Raw genomic sequence first — 25611 nt, 5'->3', positions numbered from 1 at the left:
AATTATTTACTGTGATTTTATGCTTATAATTATGCACATGCATTAAACACCAAAGGTGCATCTGTGCCCCACTTTTAAAATCCACATGGAATCAACGAACGGAAAATAAGAGAAATGGAACATGCAATATGCAGCTTCAGGGATGCAAGCTAATGAATGTTCTAAATGCTCTCCCTTCTCCTCATTCTCATTACCAAAACAGACACATAAATGCCCAACATGTTTTGTACTAGGTAATATTAATTTCAAAATATTCACTGGAGATCTATCTTACTGCCATTAAAATAAAAACCTTATACACACATACACTCTCTCACTTAAAATCATATTTGTTACTGACATTATCAGGTCCAACTCCTGAAGCAATGTGCTATACTTCACAAATCCTCCTTATTCCTCAAATAAATCTTTGCATTTGGAGTAGCCTTAATCATATGCAATCATATGCAATCAACTGCTTGCCCAGGCTTTGTCTTCTCTTCTTGTTCTACCTGACTGGAACGGACTATCCCATCAACTCCGGAGAGCTCAAATTGGCAATCTGGGATGGGATTTAAAATACCTCCTAGGTATGTGAAGTCAGGATCTGGAATAAATGAGTATTTTGCTTTAAATCCCATTCCTTCTAGCTCCTCATCCGAAGTAAACTTTATCCACATAAATCTCCCCATTGATCTAATTAGGGTAGGACTTTTCTGACCACAGTAGCAATCAATGAGGGGGGAGAAGCCAAAAGGTCCATCTCGAACCTCCAGGTGATCAAATTGACATTCGAATGAGGGTTCTATGTAGTACGGTTCATCAAAGGTCAGCTCTATTCTTTGACGTGGGGCAGCTTCTAAAATATAGACAGACTCCTGGATCGAAATTAGGGAAGTTTGGTGAAGCAAAATGACCTCCGTTGCTTGTTCGCACCCAGTCACTACACTGGGTTGATGCCATGCGGTTACTGCCAAAATTCTGTCCACCTTGAGTCTTCTGAGCCACAGCAATCCCTTCCACCACCAGAATGGTTATTAAGAACACTTAATAATATTAATGGTTATTAAGAACACTTCCAGCATGGAGTAGACCTTCTCCAGAGCCATCTTCGTGCCCCTGCGGACGCTGCCTGGCTTGCATACCTGTGGCCGGGCGGCAAGTGCAGCCCTTCAGCACGGGGGGCTCCTGGGCGCCTCCTCCCGCCTCCCCATCGCAGCTGCCCTCCGGCTGCCTGGCCACCCCTTCATGCCCGGCAGGGTGCACCTGGGGGAGCCTCCCCTCTGCCGTGCGCCAGCAACCGGTCCTCCTGCTCCTGCACCCGCTTCCCCACGCAGCTCGGCGCTGCTCCTGCCCCCAGAGGACGAGCGAGCCAGCTGGCCACCAGCAGCCGCTTCTACGCATGTGCTGCTCGTCTGCCCACCTTGCTCCGGCGGGCAGGGAGGGTCGAGGGCTTCTCTCCTCCTCCTGGTCATGAATATGTACAGTTTAGGCCTAGTAACATGTAAAGCCTGAACCAAGCTAAAACAGTAACACAGAAGTGGCTTGCAGTCCTAGCTGCTAAGAATTTACAACTCAATGGAAGGTGATCATGTAGCACCTAGGCAGCCAGAAAGACCCCCATCAAGGATGAAATGCAGCTGTAGATCTCCAGGGGGGGAGGGAAGAGCTGAGAGGAGCTTCCAGCCCCACTTCCGGAGGACAGGTCTTTGGTCTTTGTCTCTTGGTGGAAAAGGTGGTGGGTGCAAATCCTGCCCCGCCAGGAACATGTGGCCCATAGGTAACTGACTTGAGGATCTACAAAAGAAGCTGACCCAGGTGAGAGTCAGAATAATAGAGTTAGCCAGTTAGCTTTGTTGTTTTATGCTGATATGTTTCCTAGTAGTTTTTATGCCTCTAGCATTTGCTGCCTTTTGTAACTTTTTGTAACCCTATGTACTTAATAAAGTAAAAATCCTTTTACCATGTTGGTTCATTGTCTGTTGGGGACAAAGGTTCAGAATCCTGCCTAGCCGTTCAGCAAGCTACCAAAAATCCTAATTGTGGACTAGTAACTTGAGGACTGAGACTTTAAGTACAGAAAGTGCTCAGTGCCTACAAGGGATATAGTTAAGCCTAGAGGGTCTCGGTGTCCCTGGACTGAGGCACTGGCTCTTACAGGGTGGTGGCAGTACTACCGAACAGGGATCTTTGAGGGCTCTAGGGTTCAGAACCAACAACTCTGAGCACCCCAAAACCCTGGGAGTGAGACCAAGTATACGACACTCCTCATTTATATTGTTTAGATTAATTCCAGTTTTCTCTGGTCAGTTGAGAATGCTAACCAAAATGCATCACATTTTAACTTGGTTTAATCGGAAATATTCAAAGATATAATCTTCGGTAGGTTCTCCTTAAGCAGCCAAAATGGTTACAGAGAACACCAGTGAGGTCAATATGGAAGACCTCACTGCTGTTCATTCCTTCCTCCCAGCTGCAAAGGCAGTCAGTGTAAGCAAAAATGTGCATCAGTTATGTTTTAAAAATAGTTTAATGAGCACATGTGGGGCTCGCAGGGAGTGTGGGGTTGCCCCCAACCCCCGTGTGCCCCCCACAAGCTCTTCATATCATTTTAAATACTTACCGGGGTGAAAATAGAGCCAATTTTCACCCCAGTTAAGTGTTTAAAATGGTGCAATGGGCATATGGGAGAGCACGGGGGAATAGCTGCTGTATGCACAGAACCCCAGCACCCCCGGAACATATCCCAGCAGATATGGGGGCACACCTGTACTGCTTTTCAGTTACACAGCAAAACAGTTTAGATGGCAAAACACATCAATAAATGATTCCCTAGCCCTAAAGGGTACACAGTCTAAAAAGAGATGTAGAGACACCAGCAACAGCCCCTGGAAAAGAAATCATGCTGGGGTTAAGATGAATGGTTGCACTTCCCCTGCTAAACATAAGAGGATACCACTTTAAAAAGTGCCTCAGCCCAATGGTGTAGTGGTTCAGGAGGCAGACTTAAACCTGGAAGATCCAGGTTCAAATCTCCACTCAGCCACGAAGCTGTCTGAGTGACCATGAGTGACCACTATCACTCAGCCTCAACTACCTCAAAAGGTTATTGTGAGGACAGAAGGAAGGGAGGAACCACATACACCATCCTGAACTCCTTGGAGGAACGCCAATATAAAAAATATGAAAAATTGGAGGGTTGCTATATTTACTATGTTATTTTGATTTCTTTGGCCTTTCCAGTCCCTTCAATAATTAATTTCTTCTATAAGATTGTGAACTCTGATGGGGCCGAACTATCAACATATAGGAAAACTGCTATATACTTCCTTGAATCAATGGGCCACACGGGATGTAAAGGCTATAAAGCATATAAAGCAATGCTCAAAGGTCTCCATATGCTTACCTGTAGAATACAAGTTTGTGGATGGACTGGGGAGAGACTCGGAAGGCCCTTCAAGGCTCTCGAATAATTTTTAAGAAGTTTGAGAAACACAAGCTTTAACTGTAGAATAGAAATGATCATTTCCAAGAGGCCTGTGAATATAAAAGGGCTCTGATGACCTAAAGACAGACTTACAAAAGAGAGTGGATCAATTAAAGTTATATGTATACACTACGGCAAGCAACATCCAAAAATCTCCATTCCGTTTTGAACAATGTCACAGAAAATGCAAACTGCTTCCATAAGAAGCAGTTTCTAGTCCATCCAGCTCACAGAAGCAGCCACTGCAGACTTCTGACTGTACCTCAAGCCAATGCTGTACTGCAATAACAGTTTACACATGTGTTATGCAAATCAGCTCAGATGCTCCAGCTTGTAATTTATAATAATATCCCACTCTATACTGAAGATCAGCCATTTTCAACCTTTTTCAGCTCACAGCACACTGACAAGGCACTAAAATTGTCAAGGCACACTACCAGTTTTTTACTTACATTAAATTACTACATTACAGTTAATCCTGAATTAATAAAATTAATTAAATCATTACATGACAAAAAAATTGATAAGAAGCATGGAGAGGGAAGTATATGTGGTTTGTGAAAAGGAGGAAAAATTCTATGTTCAAATTCTTATCAAAAGTGCCAGAAAGTGTTGGCAAAGACAGGGCAGGTTGATCACATAGTGGAGAATGTGGGTGAGGGGCAGTGAGAAGACATGATTGAAACAGGTACAGGATGAAACTAGGCATGGGGGAGAGGGAGAGAGAGACAGAGAGAGAGAGAGAGAGAGAATGTGAGGCAGTGAATCTGTATCTTTGGAAGGTGCTAACAAGTGAGGGGAGGGACAGTAAGAGATTTGCTAACCGTGATTGTGAGATTTTGGGGGGGGGGGGAATATTCCTGGGGAAGGGGGTGGGGTGGGGGAGAAGAAGAGAGGGAAGTGCCAATTGCCTGCTTGTGTATTTGAGAAAAAAAAAAAAGAGTGCAACCAAAAGCCCAATGCCTGCTCAGAAGCCCCATTATAGTCAATGGGGCTTACTCCCAGGTAAGTGTGAATGGATAGCACCCCAGAGCCCAATCCTATGCATGCCTGCTCAGAAGAAAGCCCCATTATAGTCAAAGGGGCTTACTCCCAGGAAAGTGTAGATAGGATTGTGGCCGAGAGCCCTTCCTCTAAAAGCCCCAAAGTGCAGGGGAGGTTGCTTTGGGGAGTTGCAGGCAAACTGGCAAGGAAAAGGGACTTTCAGGGACCCTGAAACCTTAGGTTGGGGGCCTCAGCAGACTCACTCGCTATGTACCTGCTTGCCTGCTTCTGGCTCCCTCTTCTCACTCACTCCTCCTCCTGGCTCCTCTTGTTGGCCAATCAGCATGCAGGCAGGCAACAACCTCCCAACCCAATGCATGTCTACTCAGAAGTAAGCCCCATAGTAGCCAACAGGGCTTACTCCCAGGAAAGTGAGGATCAGGTTGCAGCCCGAGTGGTACTCAGCAGCAGGAGCAAGCTCCAAGCTAACTCTTCAGCTGCTGCATGGGATGCAAAGCAGCCACAATCAGCCCCTTCCCTGGCTGCGCCCTTGCTTGTGCTGCCTGCCACAGGAGGCTCAAAGCAGATGTTTCTCCCACACACGGGCATGCAGCTGCTGCCTGCCTCCTCTGATCCTGCGGCACACCTGAGGCAGCCTCGCGGCACACCAGTATGCCACATCACAGCGGTTGAAAACCACTGCTGTAGATTCAGGGAAACCCCAAGCAATTCCCTTCCCATCTTAGAATTGCCATAAGGAGTTTCTATGATTGTGTAGATGTACCCAAATTCCTTGGTTCAACAAGTGTGAAAGCAGACTACCTCACAAGTCAGGGCAAACAAACTGTGGTACTTAGAAACAGAACTTAGGGCCCAAACCTATCCAATTTTCAGGGCCCGTGCAGCTGTGCTAATGGGGCATGCGTGCTGCATCCTGTAGTGGAAAGGCAGTCACCTCAAGGTATGGGAACATTTGTTCCTTTATTTCAGGGCTGCACTGCAGCTACACCAGTGCTGGAATGTTGGATAGGATTGGGTCCTTAATTTCCTCCTGTTTAAAAAATGTCATTCTGAATCAGTGATTTATTGATAGTATTTAAGAGTATCCAAACTTTCAAAAGGTCTGTACAGAGACACATCAACTGAGTTTTGAAAGATTCCTTGAACTTTTCAGAAAATATCAGTTTAAAAAAAATCAATTGTATTGTATTGTAGTGCACGTTCTTTTTATCTGACTTGTATTATTAGCTGCCTGAGGGGCCTTAAGCAGGGTGGAAAGGCAGGGAATAAGTTCCTTAAATAAATTTAATATTAAAGTCAGATTTGAAACACACACACACAATTTAAAAAAAAAAAAACCTGTTATTTTCAAGGCAGGATGATAAAGAACAGATACCCAAATTTAGATTTCCTTCTAAAAACTTCCAAGCCCAAACTACTGATATGACTTCCCTATAACTTTCTCAACTGCATTTTTTTCCAAGTCAATTTATTCCAATACTACAATCACAAAAATGCAGGAAATTTCTTTTTTTAAGTCTTTGCATTTCTATACACTTGGCAAGACATCAGGGGTCTATTATACAAAAACAACTGTGATGATGTTTTATAGGGAATGCCTACCTATTTGATGAAAATTTCACAGTTAAGTCTCAATGTGACACCATCCCTAACATCATGCCTAACCTAGAATAACATCCCATTCACAGAGAAATAAACGAATTAGTCATGCACAGGACATTTTAATCCTATGATTGACAGAGCAAAACCAGATTTGTGTGACTTGCAAGTACAACTGTCAAACTTGCATTTACTAAAAAAAATGTTAATAGCTCCTAAAAATACTATATGAGTTGTATCTTAAGTTTAGTCAGGTTCATCTGCAGATGTCATAACTATGTCCCACTGAAATAAATGAAACATAGCCATAGCTAATTAAACCTGGGAAATAACCCTATGCTTACATTTCTACAGACCACCTCATTTGCATTCTAGGTTTACATTTATCTTCAGCCTGTAAAGAATCAGCCAACTCAAGATAATTCTATCCAGCATTTGCAGTACAGAACACTGTTATTAGTTCAATTGCCTGCACTAACTCCATTATCCTAAAGGGGGCAGCAGCAGCATCTATAATCCACTCTTCCTTTTAATAATTAACATTAATTGAAAAAAACTTAACTGAAGAGAAACATTATTGAAAGTAGTTCGGCTTTCACAAGAGGACCAATTGCTTTCACAGTGTCAAAATGAAAACAGTAACTTGCTTATTTTGAATTTAGCATAGCATAACTCTGTTTAATATTCATCTGAGTAATAAAAATGTATACTGTACTATACATCATTACAGAGAGATCGCAGCTACAATATCATGAAAATTTAGCAGAACCTTGCACTGGTGAACGAATTAACTGAGCTATACAGTTACCCACAATTAAGATAACATGATCAGACTACAGAACAATTATAACAATGCTGGAGGGAAAAAATAACATTTTTGCTATCCAATAATTCAATAGATAAGCACATTCTTAAAAGTACACCTCAAGTTCTTCACAAATAATAAGGTTCTGATGAAATACATGGAAAAAATAGTTCATTCAACAAGATCTACTTACAAGTAAGCAAAATCTTTAACACACAGCAATTAGGCTTAGTAACCAATAAAATATAACCAAAGGTTTAACATTAATTGCAAAAAGCAATTCATACACAGCTCCATTGAACTACCAGGGAAAGATGATGTGCACAAATTATAAACAAGAATACTTATATATGCCCTGAAGATATGTACACAGAGGTCAGGGTTAAACAAGCTAACTAGGCCCCTCCCCCTCACAGTATCCATAGTAGCCCCATGAAGCAGCCAATTAAGCATAACTCCACCCATCCAACCTATTTTTACTACATTTTTCCCATGATTGATTTTCTGCAAATCACTCAGCTTTGCTGATTTAAGAACAAGGTACAAATGCTGTGAATAAAAGATCAATTTGTCAAATATGAACCTCAGACTTCAAGCAGTTTTAGAATTGCTTTAGGTCATTTTACAACTCTCTCTATTTTTCAAAGAACTGGAATGTTGTAATATAATCTAGATACAAGAGAAATTCTCTTAAAGCATAAATTATTATATTTATGTTGGTCATAAGGGGAAAAGGAATTACTAGTGAAGTCCTAAATCATTTTAAGCCCTAATTATATAGACATATTATTCCTTTAAAAGTGTTCCTTCTCCAACTGAAATTGTACTATTAATTACTCACTTTCATGATGTTTCCCCACAATCTTCTTACTCACACATAGGTATTATTCCAACATTTTGTATCACAATAAATTATCAGACATAGGCAAGTAGTTTCTATGCCTTGAGAAGTATTATATCCCTACTACAGTTAAATAAACTGAAGCAAGGATAATAAGGTCTTCCACATCAACCAAAAATTTAATTTAGCCAACTGTATTCATTTCCAAAGTTGTGTACATCTGTCCTTCAACAGGATCACTAGGACTTCATTCTCATTAAGGTCTGTCAAGACCAATTACTGTTCTTGATGACTTGACAGCACAGACTGATGCAATACATTTGTAATTAAAGTACTGCCTTCACTTCATATTTAACTCTTAGGTGTGAGATTACTAAATTCTATTATAGGATTTGAATTCCAAGAATTCATGCACAGCAATATTAGAAAAATCACAGATCTCCTTCCCAGAGGAGTTCTCTACAGCAGTGGTTCTCACACATTTAGCACTGGGACCCACTTTTTAGAATGAGAATCTGTCAGGACCCACCAGAAGTAACATCATTAAGCAAGAAAATTTTTAACTATCCTGGGCTGCAATCCTACCCACACTTACCCAGGAGTAAGTCCCATTGACTATCATTGTTAAAAGTATATACATAGTAGCTTGTTAAAAGTACAGGTCTGTAACATTTCCTCAGATATAGTCACTTACCAGGGTAGCATCAAATCTAATATATTAAAAATAAAGTATTGAAATGAATGGGGACCCACCTGAAATTGGCTTGTGACCCACTTAGTGGGTCCCAACCCAGTTTGAGAAACACTGCTCTAAAGTAAATTGAAAACTATGTAGTACACATAAAGTTGTAGATTACTAACAGAGAATTTGATCCTTAGATGTTTGAATATATTGACTTTTTTATTTTAAACACAACAGATCAAGCTGATTATCTTCAATTATAGTTCAATCATTACTTGGAAGATGTTCCATCTGCACCAGACCAGGATAGAAACACCATATGGAATGCTACATAAATGAGCTTGAACTTGCTCACTCCCCATTACCCTCTTCTCCTTTCTCACATGTGGGGAAGAAGAAGAAAATGAAAACTACTGTTTGCTTGTTAACTAACTATAATTAGAACAAACTAGGATATCAATAGCTTTAGTTAAACTGCAGTTCTTCAAGACCATATACAATATGTAAACTGCAATGTGTTCTTAAAGTGAAAGCAGACACTGTCAGCATTCTCCTCTCACATGCAAGAGGAGGGTAGAGGAAACCCAAGAGCAATGGCTCCCTTATGTTCATTCACTTAATCAAGCCACCAAGTTGCACACCAGAAGGTATTCAGATACTAGACTAGGCATTTCATCCACAAAGAACTCCTAAACACTAAAACAAAAACACAAATCCATGGGTTCCTATATTCAGTCACCAGACATACAATGGTGACTACTCCTTCTGGCAACAAGCACAGTTTGTTCATCTGGTCAACTTCGATGTTCACAATCTGAACATCTGGCTTAAGATCACATTTGCAAGCTGGAAACAGGAGTCAGCCCTGTGCTGTTCATCAGCAACAGGGGTAGAGCAGTTCATCTTTGTATGACACTGGGATTCAAACTGTTTTGGTGTGAGTGTGAGAGAATATGCCAACTATAGCTCCAAGTCTATTCCCATTCCTGAAGGTGCTAATGAGAGTCCATTTGTAGAAATCTTTGTGAAACAGAAATTTGCAAGACAAAAAAAGGTGTTTGCAGTTGGCTAGCTAAAAAAGCACTGGAAGCAACATTTGCAAATTAAAAAAAGACCAGGTTCCATTTTTCAACTGTATCCACTTGTCACCACTACTCCGGTCTGTTACCTGTCAAATGAGTGGGGGATGCCTATACGCATGTAACAAGTGCATTACATACAACCCCATCTAGTGGCTGAATGTGGTATAGAATCTATACTGATGTATTCTGGGTTGATGATGGGAGGAGAGAAGAACCTCCATGTGACCCAGAAGTGGGTCTTTAGAGCTATATTTAGCCCTAAGAACCTTGAAAACGTTCACAGTTTTGCCATGCCAAGATAGACACCAGTTCTGGTGCCTTTTTTGTTTACACACATTTACGCTAGGACCCCAGTATCCAGTGGCATCCGCAGATACCAGGGTCCCATTGTATAATTACTATATAACTACCGTAGATACTCGCTTCCAAGTTGATCTCACAGATAAGGCGAGGGCAGGTTTTCAGCCAAAAATCATGGAATGTTCAATGACCCTTGGATAAGTTGGGGGTAAAACTTGGGAAATGGTGCTTGTGAGAAGGAGCTGCAGCTTGTCCTGGAGCGTGATTGAAAAGGGAGGAAAAGAATCTAAGCCTCGCCACTGATTTTGAAGACATTAACGAAGTGCTTATGTAGTACTGTGTGCCATCACTCCCTTAAAGTAACAAACTGAACACTGCATTGAATTGCTTAAAAAAATCCAGATTTTAAACTGCAGAAAAGCATTTGCACTTTTAAAAACCTTCCATAACAAATGCAACACAATCTAAAGCAACAAACAGCTTACCTCAGCATTACACCCTGCTTCCATTGCTGCCAGACAACTTTTTATACTGTTCACTGTCATTTTAAGAAGCACTTCTGAGCATGCTCCTTAACTCCAAGCCTAGAAGACTCTACAAGGGAGCCTCTGTGAAAGGTAAACAAAGCAGCTTGTTTATAAGCCGACTAATCACTCAGAATGTTCCTCAGATACTTCACAGACCCTCCACAGGCACTTTTAAAGTTTTTCCCAGCTTCTCCTGGCTGCCGGACACACCTAAGCAGCCCTGATCTGAGAGACCTGCAGATAAGACGAGGAGACTATCTATGCTTGATTTATTGGTAGAAATTTCTCACTTTATAGACTAGTATCTACAGTATATTTCATACAGTATACAGTATGATCATCCCCCTCAATATAAATATCAATACTACACTCTTCCCTTGTTATCCATACCTAATCCAATCCTGAAAACAATGCTTATAGTGGAAAGTCTTGATAATAAGTACAACTACTACATTAACTTCCATGGGAAAAATTGTAACTCTTTCCAAAGTCATTTCAAGTTCACTCAAAAATCACCCCAAACACCTAATACCATAAGGAAAAAGTTGTTTGTTCTATTATACTGCATTAATAAAGCCAATGACAAAAATGAACCAGAACTTCTAGTATCACATTTTAGCATGAGGTTTAGCATCTCAAGCTTTAGTTGCAAACTATGAGCAACTATCACCTGTTTTTCCACTTTTCCCACAAATTCTCATCTTCTCCTCTCCTTTAGGATCCATATTCACATAAATTTGTAGAGAAAAACACAAAATCAGATACACTGTAAAAGGGAGCGTGTAATGAAGGTGCCCTGAAAGTGTGGGGGCCCACTATCCATCAGACAGCATGTTTCACAAAATGGGGCCCCTCTTCCTCTTCTAGAGCTGCACTCTGTCCTCTGAGAGTGTTTAAGAATGCTTCTCCTGTGTTATGGCCAACATAAACTTCAACAAGAATAGTTTTAAGCTGTCAAAAAGCTCTTTACCATTTCTATTTTTTGTCGGATAAAGATTGAGAGACCTGTTTATGAGTTGAATTGCAAGAATAAGAAGCAGAGATAGGGCTAACATATGGCAGCAGATTCAGGGCCCATACCTATTCAACTTTCCAGCACAGCCGCAATGCAGGCCTGAGTTAAAGGAACAAATATTCCTATACACTGAGGACGCCTCTGTGACTGCCCCCCCACCACCACAGGATGCAGCGCATGCTCCATTGGTACAGTTGCACCAGCACTGGAAAATTGGATAGGATTGGGCTCTTAGCTACTGCTGCCCAATTTGTGGTTAAGATTGAGTTATTTCAAACAGATAATGCAACACTGACCCATTCAACTTTCTTCTCATTACCAGGTTAAAAACAAACATAAACACGATTGAGTCAAAGGTGATGCAACTTTTTTTAAATGACACCTTAGCAATAAGACAACAACCAACCGGGCCTTTTAGCTCAGTAGTAAAAGTGCATTCACAATAATTACAGGACATCTGTGAGCTGTTGAAGTAAGTCTTCCTCAATTATTAGAGGAGGGAGAAAATTGACTTTTTTCAGATTTTGGCATTTTCCAGGAGTTAGTTTCCAGAAAGCAGTGCTATTTTTTATTCAAAATTCATATTACAATTATGAATTATAATTGCTTTAAAAGTGTACCAGATAGGCGACATCAGCAAATGCAGCCACAGACATTACTCATGCATCCTCCCTCCATTAAATAAAATGGGGGTTTTTTTGGTGCAGATTTTGGATTTATTTGTATACCAAAATGAGAATTGCAGAAAGCAGTGTTGTGTTTTCATTTCGTTATCACAGTTCTCTTCCCCCTCTACCAATTATTCATCTGGCTATGGGCGTACTGCACTATGTTAAGTGTCATACTTAAGGTTTAAAGGGGAAAAAATTATCCATTTAACACAGAGAAGGGACAAAAAGAACTGAGCAGAAGTAACATTCCAGAACCAGCAAGCAAAGAAGAAAAGGCTTACAGGTAGCAGAGAAGGACATGGGAGCAGAGCCAAGCACAAGATGAGAATGGGACCAATGTGAGCAGAGTATAGCAGTGGTGCTTAACTGGGCCATATCACCCCCATCCTAGAAACAGAAAAGAGATCTGAAAGAGGAAAACTGCCCATTTGTCATATCTGACTTTTATTTAGTCAACAAAAAAAGTGAAGTACACTGTCTTAATTTTACATTCTGCATCTCAGATGGTTTACCAATTACTTAAAGTAGCTGAACTGAGAGATCTGATCAGGAAAAAATCAATAGGGCACACTTCACATTATTTCAATGTTGCAAATTAAATTCAGGCAAATTAAAAGTTTCAGTTGGAAATGCTGACAATTGGAAGACTTAAATATTTTAAGATTCAACAAATCAATAGCAACCACTTCCTTACACAGGGTTGTGTTCTAACTTTTGTGCTGCAGTACTCCATAACTAGGAACAACTTTTCATGAATGCAAACAGCAACACAAAAGGTTTGGACAACTCACAGTTTAAAATTGGAGGAACAAGCCCTGAAAACTGCCCCATAATAATTTAAGCATCCAATACACATCTGTGTATTTATGTGCATGGTTCTTAGGGAGAGTCGCCTAGAAAAAAGTTAATTACAACTTTGAAACTGCTGAGTTTGGCTGGTATTGTATCTATTCATTATGCTACTTAACATATAGAAATGCTAAATTCTGCAAGGCAAATTTGGCCTTAAAGGAAGTTTTTCTTCCCTACATCACTAGTAATTAGAGACAAATATGGTTAAAAGCAGTTACTGAAGATCAACTGACTGCACAAAACTGGGGTGTGATGGAGGTGTGCAGGTACTCATCACTTCATTCTGATTTTACATACATGCATAATGAAGCCTACATATACAACTTCTTAGAGTTTCACATATGAACTTTGGTAAAACACCACATGACCCAGTAAAACACAAACCGAGTTAAAGATAGTTTCAAAGGGTGGAAAAGCAAGTACGTACTGTATCTGCCAATAGGCCTCTAATGGGGATGAAAGTAATGGTGTCAATAGCAGATAGAAGTCCGGCGACATTTAGTTATTCCTAGAATGAGGTATTGTCTCCTACATAAATACTCCTTGTTTGAGGGTTATAAGTCAAAACCTGTACAAGACATACATAATGTATTAATGATTATTATATTATCTGTCTTCTCTTGTGCTTCACAGCACAAGAGAAGGGAAGCACCTGCCCCAGCAGGGTCAAAATCTAAGACAGACACAAGGGAGACAATAGACAAAGGGAAGGGGAGCAGTGCCAACAGTATGCAGTTATTTCATATGCAGATACTTAGGGTATGTTGCAGGAATGTTCAGGGATCATACCGAAGGCTTGGGGGGGGGGAAGAAAAAAAAAAGATGAGTTGTGGAGGAAGTAGAGGGGCAATCCTGAAGCACTGGCTTTAAAAACACTCTCTCTCTCTCTCTCTCTCTCTCTCTCGTATCTTCTATGGAGCTATATAAAAATGTTTGTGAATAAGTTTGAAGCCAGGAGGATGCCATTCCTGCATTTGTGGCAGGAAGCCAGGAATAAACCTAGCAGCTAGAAAGTCTACAATCACTGTTCCTGAACTCAACACCAGTGGAGCAAACACTTCATTTGTTAAGGTCAGCCAAGACTTCCTGCTTGCATGCACTTTCATTCATGCTTGACCCTGGTTACATTTTTTTTTTTTAGATACTATTAGGTGAATGCAGATTTTCATTTAGCTGAACATTATCCAACAGACCATAGGTCTTTAAGCTCCTACACGAAGGAAGGAACTGCAGGTTGCAATTGTGACACTACAGTTGAGAAGTTGTAATTATATGAAATCAGCAATCTGACAGAACAATAATTTTAAAAATAGAAGCAATTCCTATCTTTCAGCAGTACAAACCATACCGGCATAAGTGAGGCCATCACCCCAGCAGCCTCTGAAGTGTTTGAGATAGCCTCAGTTCTGCTACAGATACGCGTAGAATCACTAGCATGTACCCCGCATGTGAAGCACAGTAGTGAAAAAACTTATTTCAGTCTAAATAATCTTTCAAGCAATAACAAACTCTTGACCCTAATATTAGCTACTACCATTAAGAAAGTAGTCTGTTCAAGCTACCCACATTGAAGGCTCATACTGCTTAGAAAAGATCACTTTTGTAGTTCTGTGGTCAGAGAAGCACTTACAGTTTCCACCAAGACATACCTTGATGAGGGATGTTTTATAACTAGTTATGAAAGATTGAGCTGCAAATGAGAAATAATTAATTAATTAATTAATTAATTAATTAATTAATTATATACCGCTTTTCAACGGAAAGTTCACAAAGTAGTTTACAGAGAAAATCAAACAACTAAAGGCTCCCTGTCCCAAAGGGACTCACAATCTAAAAAAAAGAAAATCTTCTTTACAAACCAATCGTATATAATACCTTTCCATCTCTTAATTTAGAAGTTTGAGAAGGAGGCTTATTATTCACTTCATGTACTTGGAGGCACTGAGAGTTAGGGCAGAATGTGGTAAGGCAGTTCAGATGCGAAGGGTAGATGGGATGGATGTTGTAGGTAAGGATACAAGGAGAAGGAAGAGCCAGATTGCAAAGAGGAAGGTATAAAAGGCACTCCTTGAGACAGAACATGCGGATACATGGTAGACTCATGGAGCAGGCTTGATGGGAACCGCTGCTTGTAGAACAGAGGGAAGGATGACAAAGAATGGAGCCTTCGGCAGTAGTCTTGGAGCTCTCGCTTAAGCTTCATCCTGCGATTCTGGAACCAGACCTTGACCTGAGCATATGTGAGGTTCAGAGAAGCCGCCAGTTTTCTCCTTTCCAAACCCCCCAGATACTGCTGCCCTCTGAAGATTCTCTCCAGTTTGCAGAGCTGCTCTACGGTGAAAGCCGTGCGCATTCTGCATGGTGGTGGTGGCGGCAGCTCATTGGTCTTCACCTCCCCAGCCAGTGTAGAGGGTGTTCTAGCAGAGGTGGTGCTGCTGCTTTCATATTCAGGTGCTTCCTTAGTTGTTGCACAATCACCTTCAATGGCCAGAGATCGTGGACGGTGAATGGGGATTCCCTGGAGAAGCAGATTCGCTTCTCCTCCACTTCCAACGGGACTGCCCTTTGCTGCTTGAGCCCCCAGGCTGTTGGTCTGCTTGGGCTGAGCTTTGACCAGGCGGGGGCTCCTGCTGAGCAAAGTGGGGGCGCAGGGAGGGATCGCGCAGCTGACCTGGGGCCTGAGCGCTGGCCCCCTCGGCTCAGGGACACGTGGCATGGCCGAGCCGCCCTCCAGGATGCTGCTGCTCCGGCCCTTCCCCGTCCAACTTCTTCACTCTTAGAGGAGGAGAGGAGCCTCTCTATCGAAAGTGTGAATCCCCATCCAAAATCCACAACTTACTGCCCTAAGACAGAGCCTGGGCCTCTTGAATTTGGCCTGTACAGTACATCTTTTAGTTTAACGAGAATTAGGAAGAAATAATAAATCAGGAGGTAACTGTCTTTGCCAACAACATGTAAGCAATCATAGTTCACTATGTTGGCAGAATTCTTCATTGCTTATTATGACAAACTATCAGAGTTGTTTAGTAAAGCTAGGACTGCACACAATTTCAAAATCAGACCACACTATTTATTACTCAGTGTATGGACAGTTGCTGTGCCAAAACAGCAGTTTGATTAGCCATGTATAAGGCATGTCTTCACAACACACCTTCAGAAAATTTCAATATTCAATTTAAATTAAAATTTAATATACCATTCCAGAGGTAGTTTCACAGTGGTTCATCAAATCCTGGGTAGGGTTTTAACTACTTCCTGTTGACGCATTCATGCAACATTAATGAATTAATGTAAATCAGGGATCAACAACCTATGGCCCGTGGGCCGAATGCAGACCACCACCCGACAATTTCCAGCCCGTATCCCTAAAAAGAAATAGCATTTTTGTTGCCAGTGCTACACCTGGAGAAGAGGGGAGGGGCAGGAAAATACTTCCACAGCCTCAGGATTGCACAGTCTCAGCTCACAAGCTCTGTGCAGCCGGACACAGAGGCTGTGGTCTGATCACTGATGGGGGGGGAATCTGCCATGCTAGATTGCTAGACCCTAGGTAAGTCTAGGTAAGTCTAGACCCATGCTAGACCCTAGGTAAGTCTAGGCTTGGACATCACAAATTAAGTCATATGAGTCTTAAAATTTATACTGAAAACCTGGGTTAATGTATCCATTGACCCTATGGATAAGCCAACCGAGGCTTTCAGGATAAATTTCAAGACTAAAAATTCTCTTCTTATACAAAAGTACCTACAATAGTTTATTAAATCCAAAAGAAAAGTCATTAGACAAAACAGAGAGAAAAGTTTGAGCAAGCTGATGGAAAATGCTTGATTCGGATAGACTGATGCTGGATTCAATTCCCTTCAGCTCCCTTTGCAGAGTTTCTTCAGGGGTAAGCTGGAGTGTGAGGCATCCCACGCCCAGGGTCCTGTCCTCCTGGGGACTACCCCACCAAGTTCAGGGGTTCTGCCTCCATCTCACCAGGAGAGGCTTTTCCATGTCTGTCTGAGGCAGACTGCCCATGTCTGCTTGGGAGGGGGCTAGGTTCACTCTCTTGTTGCCTCCACCAAGCAGGTCCTTTCTTCTCATTCTTCTTTTCCTTTGTGTTTCTTCCTCCAGTCTCCCTGTTACCTTCTTCATCCTCTTATTTTTTCACTTCATCTGTCATGTTCCTCCCACCCACCCATTGCTGATAATTCCATCAGGCAGGAGGTCTGGTCTAGAGGGTTGAGCCTCCATTTGCCCGAAGATAACATCCGAAGGTCGCCAGTTCGAGGCCACTGGCACCGTGCGACCTTCAAGCAGCTGACAAGCTGAGCCAAGCTATTCCATCTGCTCTGAGCGTGGGAGGATGGAGGCCATAATGTGCGACCAGATCAAGAAAGAAACATCTGAATGTTGTGGTTTCTTGAAAGATAGAAACCTTCTTTCAAATTGTAAAAATCCCTACGGGAATTTAAATTGCCTGCCTATGTAAACCGCCTTGAATAAAGTCTAAGGAGAAATCTGAGGACCAAGAAAGGCGGTATAGAAATACCTGTATTATTATTATTATTATCATCATCATCATCATCTGATCTCCCTGCACTCCTTTCAGCCCCACCCAGCCAGGATCTGTCACTTGTTGCGTTGAAAGCATCTTCTCTCAGATCAGTGCAGAGTGAGGGCATCATTGCACTGACAAAATCATTGCCAAGAACTCCCCATAGCTAGACTAAGGCTCATGCATATGAAAAAGTTTGTCATGTGGTCATATGAACAGTTTAACAGTCCTCAGGGTGGTGTACTTAATTCCTTCCCTCCTTTTGTTCTCACACCAACCCTGTGAAGTAGGTGATGCTGAGAGAGAACTGGCCCAAGGTCACCCAGGAAGCTTCATTGCTGAAGGAGAATTTGAACCTGGATCTTCCAGGTCTAAGTCTAGCTCCTAAACCACTATATCATCCTGGCTCTCTATTTCCTTTGGTCACATAGTGACAGTTCTTACTCATTAAAGGACGCTTGAGAAAGTTAGGGTCCTCCATCCCTTTTTATACACAACCATCAAGGTGCATAATCACAAATGATTACCATGCATCAGACTTACTCACAAAGCTGGCTTGCCTTTTTGTTCCATTAACATGCTACATATGCAGAATGTACCAATAAGATCAAATCACCCTCCTGTAGATGCTACAATACTTTTCTGAAGCGTGAATAGGTGCTTTTCTAAAAGAGAATGCCTGTATTGTGTCCATGCCACAGACTTGTAACCAAATCCTATAAGGACTACTCAGAAATCATAGTGTGTTCAATGAGGCCTATTCCAAGGAATGTGTGCATAGTACCATACCCTTACATTGCCTGCACCATAAAGAGATACCTACAGCTTATATTTGTATAGGTGGCCATTTTTAATTGGCTTCCCTTTCTCGCCAAATTCTGTATTTAGAAGCTAGGCTTTCACCTGGGCATGTGTCTTTCTGTCCTGTGCCCACCTCTTTAGATCTACTGTCTAATCGGGAGGTTGGCACATGCGTATCAAATGTTCATGTGTTCTTATTATTGACATACCCAATGTCTGGCCCCCATGCCAAAGAAGGTTGCCAACCCCTGTCCTATAGGAACAAATATGTGTTCTTCCTTCCTGTAGATTTAGGAACAGAAAATTCAAGTTACTTCAAAAGACTAATCTGAACAAGCAATACAATGAAGTGCTATCATATCAGAATGACTGCAGCAATACATTATCTCATCACATGTGGCAAGTTCAAAGACCGCCTTGCAAATGTTAAAGCTTAGACCAAGGGTGTCAAACTCATGTCATACAGAGGGCTGAAAAACATCCATGATACCTGCTGAGGGCCTGAGGTGATGTCATTACACAGGAAGTGATGTCATTAAACAGGCCAAAACCAGAAATAAACACTCTGTTCTCATGTAGCAACTCATTAGCTGCTAGTGACAGGAGAGAAAATACACAAATCTTGATCATATTTCAAGAGAGCCCGAGGGCCAGACAAAAAGCTTCTGCACGCTGCATCCGGCCACCGGGCTTTATGTTTGACACCCCTGGCTTAGACCACCAAACAAAAGTACAACTTGTACTTATATGTGGGTACTATCTATATCTATGGGCACTGATGCTGGGGCAGGAGGGGGTTTTACTATTGTACCCAGATTGATGATTAGAAGAGATATACTTTGTGTTTTTTAACAAAAGTATATAATTCCACAAAGATTTATGAAAAGAAATAATCCAAAAACAATGTTTTAAGTTACCTCTGATACAGCAGATACTCAGCTAACGATACAAAAATTAAAAATAAAATCACAGAAGCAGAGCAGATATGATTGGCAGTTGACACCAAACCAGATAGCTCTAGTCATGAACACATGAATTACTTTAAGACTTCAGAGGTCTTTTCTTGACACCTTCCCTAGCCAGTAAAGTATTTTCAAACCAACAATCTCAGCAGAACTCCTTCCTAGCTCACAAACAATCCTAAACTTAGTTGTCCCACTGAGTTCAAAGGGGCTTACTCCCAAATCAGTGCACATGGGAGCAATCCAATGACCCTCAAGGACGAGTCAGGTTGGATAACAGCACGCATGAAGACCATGCACAAAGAAAGTAATGCACACACACACAAAAATCAAGACTAGTCAATTAGAATAAGCTCAGTAATTGCAATAAGAACACTTTACTCCAACCTACAGATAAATACCGTGCAGACTTCTAAGCTAATTATTATGCTACAATTCTGAGTCTGAGGTCAGCAAAACAAGAGAAAATGTAATTAACACAAGCCTTTACCAATGAAGTACTTGTCCCAGAAACAAAGTAGCACCTGTTCAGTCAAAACACACTAAACATACTGTGTTTCATCAAACACAGAAAACGCTTCTTCATCAATCAGCTCTGACCACTTCTTCAATGCAACTATTCCCTTTTCCCTTGCAATGGTACAGAGAAACCAAGAAAAATAGAATAAAAAGAGAGGAATTTCCAATTTGCCTATACTGAGAAGTGAACATTAGCAGTTTTGCATTGCTGCTCATTTTCCCAAAGAACTGTTGCAAACTTTGGCACATCTGCTCCTTTCAAGCTGTCACCAAAACATAAGCCTCCCTTACAGAGCTAGATACCATACCCTGAGAACTATTTTCAAGAGAATCTTTTCATCTTTCCACACCCTGACCAGTTCGACAATGATATCCTCCAGGCTCTGCAGAGCAGCAATTCTCTGGAGACTCACTTACCAGGCTGCACATTATGACAGGCAAGCAACCATCCTCCCACAAGAGGCTGCATCGTGCAAGTTCATATCTGACATGCAACATGAAAATGGCACATGTGGACTCCGTACCATCTCACCACCTGCTGCTAAGGCAGTTGTGTTTAAGAAGAGCCCTTTAAGACCAAGTTACTCTTACATTAACTTCTGCCTCCACCTTGGAAGCCTGCTTTCTATGCTCTTTTTATTCAAATTTCTTTCTTCTCACTGAAGAGAAAAATTCATTACCCAATTGAGAAAAACTAGGTAACAGTTAAGAACCTATGAAGCTTACCATATTGATAGTATACAGAACACATTAGACAGTTTTATAATATATTCCTTCAGTTATTATTAAAGAAAATACACAAACCACCTTTCAACAAAAAGTTGTTCATAAAGCAGTTTGTATAGCAAAATGAATCAATAAATGATTTTTGCATTATTAACACAAATGTTGCCTAAGGGCTCACTGTCTAAAACAAAATGCAGAAGAGACAACAGCAACAGCCACTTGAAAAGACACTATGCTGGGGTAAAGAAGGGTACACAGTTGCTCTGCCCCTACTTTAAAAGATGACTTTTTGCCTAGGATCCAATTAGACAAGGTTAAACATAAGGAAGGATAACCAGTGTTAACAAAGTTACACTGAATAAGAAGGGCATTTTCACTCACTAGGGAGAAATGAACCTTAGCAAGTGTAGTGTAGTGGCTAAGAGACTGAGTGAAGATTTAAGAAGTCTCTAGCAGTGGTTCTCAAACTTTTTAGCACCAGAACACGCTTTTTAGAACGACAATCTGTCAGGACCCACCAGAAGTGATGTCATTAACCTGGAAGTGATATCATGACAGAAAGGGACATCAGACAGGAAAGTTTTTAGTCACACCCCGATGTGACAAATCTAACTATTAGAGAAACTAGGAAAAGGTGACATTTTAATTTGGGGATATGATGATTATACCACAGCTTAGCATTCCAGCTAACAAATTTCTAATGCAAGAAGAACTGGGCAAGGGTGCTTGCAAAAGTTTTTTTCTTTTTAATATTTCAAAAACATTTTGCAACCCACCAAAAATTGACTCACGACCCACTGGTTGGTCTTGACACATAGTCTGAGAAACATTGCCCAAGTCCTAGTCCCGACATCACCAGGATGAACTCATTAGGTCAGGGCTTTTCAAACTGAGGCACCGTGACATCCCAGCCTGTGGGCCCTGGCCTCTGCCCCCTTAAAGGGTGGGGGCAGCCTGGAGGCAGGGGGCTGCAGGGGCTTGGGAGCACTTACCCAAGCCTCCTGCAGCCTCCCCAGGGTCTGGGGAGCCTGGTGCAAACATTTGTTAGGGCTCCCCGCAGAAGTGAAAGTGGAGGCAGGGTGCGATATCTCTGCTTTTACATTCACTGATGCAGGGAGCTCTAACAAAGGTTCGCACTGGGCTCCCTGCACCCTGGGGAGGCTGCAGAAGGCTTGGGTAAGTGCTCCCAAGCCCCTGCAGCCCCCTGAGCCACACAATCCTGGGGATCGCACCACTGCCTTCTACCCACCCCCGCTGCCTCCCCCCAACCCCGCAAGAACTTACAGTGGCTCAAACTCGTGGTCTTAGGCAGGATGAGTGGCCGGCCTGCCTGCCTCTCTGGGCCCCTATCTGCAACAGGAGGAGAATAATACTGACCTACCTGAGTTACTGCAGGTATGGAGAAGACAATGCCAGGGCAGCATTTTTGAAGTGCTGCTTAAATACCCATTAATACATATTACTACCCCCTGTATAAATACAGCAGTAAAGGAATAGGTCAGCAGGCACAACTGAACAGGGAATGTGCAGTGATCCTGTGACACTTTACTCTGAATTCAGTTTACATTGAAAAAAGCCTTAATCCCAAGGAAGCCTGCACCAGATTCACGCCCAAGGGAAAGAGAAGTGGGGACAGAGGGAGTACAACTCCAGACTTAGGGTCCAATCCTATCCAATTTTCCAGTGCCACTGAAGCATGCACTGCTTCCTATGGTGGGGGGCATTAATGTATGTATTAATGTAATGAAGCCTCCTTAATGTATGGGAACATTTGTTCCCTTACCTCGGGGCTGCAGTGCAGCTGCACCAGTGCTGGAAAGCTGGATAGGATTGGGCCCTTAGAGCCCAATCCCACGCCTGCCTACTCAGAAGTAAGTCCCATTCCAGTCAGTCAACAGCACTTACTCCCAGGAACAAGTGTTCAGGTCTGCAGCCTGAGGGCCCAAGCCTCTGCCTGCCTCCTCAGCAGCAAGTCCCCTTCCACCCAGTGCGGCTTCCTCACAGGAAAGAGTGCTCAGGAGTGCAGCCTGAAGCTCCCACCCGACGCCCACTTTGCGGGGATGCAGCCGGGACGGAGAGCGACTGAGAAGCGGCGACCCACCTTCGATGGCGATGACGTGCTCCCGGATCTGGTTCTGCAGCGCCGGCTCCTCCACCCGCTCCAGCAGCTCGTAGATGGAGTAAATGTTGGGGTGCACCGACTCGAAGCGCTGGATCTCCGCCCGGATGGCCGCCGAGTTGGCCAGCTGCTGCTGCTGCTGCTGCTGGTAGTTCATGGCGCGGGCGGCGAGGCAGGCGCTCCAGCGACCGCCCCGCCCGCAGACCCACCGGCCGAGGCGGCCGACGGCAGCCCCCAACGGCCGGCCGGCCGGCCAGTCAGCCCGGCAGCCGGCACGCGCCAAGCCCCCGAGCTGTCAGTTCATCCCCGCTCCGGCCGAGGAAGCCTGGGGGCGCAGGAGGGGGCCGGGCACAGCGGCCGCCCCATGGAGAGCCGCCGCTCGCAGTCAACACCCCGCCGGGCCTCCGGAGCCGCCGCCGCCGCTGCTGGTGGCGCGCCCGGCACCCTCGCAAAAACCCAGCGACAACCCAATCTCCGACGGCCCCGCCCACTCCGGCCCAGCGCACTAATCAGGACGCGAAGAATGAGGCCTCCGCTCCGCTCCTGCACACGCCGGCCACACCCCCTTGCGTCATCACGCTCCATACCCAAACATGCTCCCTGCGGACATGAGAACCGGGAGAAGGGCAAGGGGGGAGCGTCCCGTGGCTTTCTGGGAATTGTAGTTTACATGGCTCTGAGTGCCCTTACTTGTTTTGATCGGTCTCTTTCCCACCCACCGCCCGCGGGTGTGACGTCGTTGCGTTCGAAATGCGGCGAAGCGCGTGGCTATGCGGGACTCCTAGAACACGCCCCGCTCTGAAACGTTCAGTCTCAGAAGACTATGGTATTGTCTCTGGATGGTGGTTCTGGCACAGCATCTAGTGTGGCTGAAAAGGCCGATTCGGGAGTGACAATCCCTTCTACACCGGGAGCAAGTGCAGTCTGTCCCTGGTCTGTCTCCCTGGCTATGGGCCTTCCTTCTTTGCCTCTTTCCCTCAATCTGTTGGCCAAGTGTCTCTTCAAACTGGGAAAGGCCATGCTGCACAGCCTGCCCCCAAGCAGGCCGCTCAGAGGCCAGGGTTTCCTACCTGTTGAGGTCCACTCCTAAGGCCTTCAGATCCCTCTTGCAGATGTCCTTGTATTGCAGCTGTGGTCTACCTGTAGGGCGCTTTCCTTGCATGAGTTCTCCATAGAGGAGATCCTTTGGGATCCGGCCAGCATCCATTCTCACAACATGACCGAGCCAACGCAGGCGTCTCTGTTTCAGCAGTGCATACATGCTAGGGATTCCAGCTCGTTCCAGGACTGTGTTGTTTGGAACTTTGTCCTGCCAGGTGATGCCGAGGATGTGTCGGAGGCAGCGCATGTGGAATGCGTTCAGTTTCCTCTCCTGTTGTGAGCGAAGAGTCCATGACTCGCTGCAGTACAGAAGTGTACTCAGGACACAAGCTCTGTAGACCTGGATCTTGGTATGTTCCGTCAGCTTCTTGTTGGACCAGACTCTCTTTGTGAGTCTGGAAAACATGGTAGCTGCTTTACCGATGCGTTTGTTTAGCTCGGTATCGAGAGAAAGAGTGTCGGAGATCGTTGAGCCAAGGTACACAAAGTCATGGACAAGCTCCAGTTCATGCGCAGAGATTGTAATGCAGGGAGGTGAGTCCACATCCTGAACCATGACCTGTGTTTTCTTTAGGCTGATCGTCAGTCCAAAATCTTGGCAGGCCTTGCTAAAACGATCCATGAGCTGCTGGAGATCTTTGGCAGAGTGGGTAGTGACAGCTGCATCGTCAGCAAAGAGGAAGTCACGCAGACATTTCAGCTGAACTTTGGACTTTGCTCTCAGTCTGGAGAGGTTGAAGAGCTTTCCGTCTGATCTGGTCCGGAGATAGATGCCTTCTGTTGCAGTTCCAAAGGCCTGCTTCAGCAGGACAGTGAAGAAAATCCCAAACAAGGTTGGCGCAAGAACACAGCCCTGCTTCACTCCGCTTCGGATGTCAAAGGGGTCTGATGTGGAGCCATCGAAGACAACAGTGCCTTTCATGTCCTTGTGGAAAGATCTGATGATGCTGAGGAGCCTGGGTGGACATTGATCTTGGGGAGAATCTTGAAGAGGCCATCCCTGCTGACCAGGTCGAAAGCCTTTGTGAGATCTATGAAGGCTATAAAGAGTGGCTGTCGTTGTTCCCTGCATTTCTCCTGCAGTTGTCTAAGGGAGAATACCATATCAGTGGTGGACCTGTTGGCTCGGAATCCGCACTGCGATTCTGGATAAACGCTCTCTGCAAGTACCTGGAGCCTCTTTAGTGCAACTCGGGCAAACAGCTTTCCTACTACGCTAAGGAGAGAGATGCCGCGGTAGTTGTTGCAGTCACCCCTGTCGCCTTTGTTCTTGTACAGCGTGATGTTGTTTGCATCCCTCATGTCTTGAGGTACTCCACCTTCTCTCCAGCAAAGACAGAGGATTTCATGCAGCTCAGTGACGATGATCTCTTTGCAGCACTTTAGGACTTCAGCAGGGATGCTGTCTTTTCCAGGTGCCTTGCCAAAGGCAAGGGAGTCCAGGGCCACGTGAAGTTCTTCTAGGGTTGGTTCACTGTCAAGCTCCTCCAACACAGGCAGGCACTCAATGTTGTTCAGCGCTTCTTCGGTGACTACATTTTCTCTGGAATATAGCTCAGAGTAGTGCTGCACCCAGCGTTCCATCTGCTGCGCCCAATCCTGGATGACCTCGCCTGCTGCAGACTTCAGAGGGGCAATTTTCTTCTGTGTTGGACCTAGGGCCTGCTTGATACCATCATACATCCCCTTGATGTTGCCCGTGTCAGCTGCGATCTGTATCTGGGAACAGAGCTGGAGCCAGTAGTCGTTAGCACATCTCCTGGCAGCCTGCTGGACTTTGCTGCGAGCACCTCGGAGGACCTGCAGGTTGCGCACACTGGGACAGGCCTTGTGTGCTGCTTGAGCTCTCCTCTTTTCCTCAATGACTGGTGTCAACTCCTCAGAGTGGGCTTCAAACCAGTCTGCCGTCTTGTTGGTCTTCTTGCCGAATATGGACAAGGCGGTGTTGTAAACGGTATTCTTGAAATGTTCCCATTTCAAGAATATTCTTGAAGGTAT

General features: G+C 43.8%; 1 protein-coding gene across 5 annotated transcripts in view; it reads right to left on the bottom strand.

Annotated features, from left to right (window-relative positions):
• Positions 1 to 22803, bottom strand: part of AGAP1 (ArfGAP with GTPase domain, ankyrin repeat and PH domain 1) — a 389814-nt gene extending 367011 nt beyond the window's left edge. For 3 of the 5 annotated variants that reach the window (XM_066637250.1, XM_066637243.1, XM_066637258.1), the window contains exon 1: positions 22495 to 22724. In XM_066637250.1, coding sequence (XP_066493347.1) covers positions 22495 to 22669 — 175 coding nt within the window. In that variant the 5' untranslated portion in view covers positions 22670 to 22724. Of the gene's footprint in view, positions 1 to 22494 lie in introns of all 5 variants that reach the window. The other 2 variants (XM_066637277.1, XM_066637268.1) reach the window with 2 other exon arrangements.
• Positions 22804 to 25611: the final 2808 nt, after the last annotated feature.

The sequence above is a fragment of the Tiliqua scincoides genome, chromosome 1 (assembly GCF_035046505.1).
Source record: "Tiliqua scincoides isolate rTilSci1 chromosome 1, rTilSci1.hap2, whole genome shotgun sequence".
Lineage (NCBI taxonomy): Eukaryota > Metazoa > Chordata > Lepidosauria > Squamata > Scincidae > Tiliqua > Tiliqua scincoides.
The sequence above is the reverse complement of the archived record's forward strand: the minus strand, read 5'-3'. Positions and strand labels throughout refer to the sequence as shown.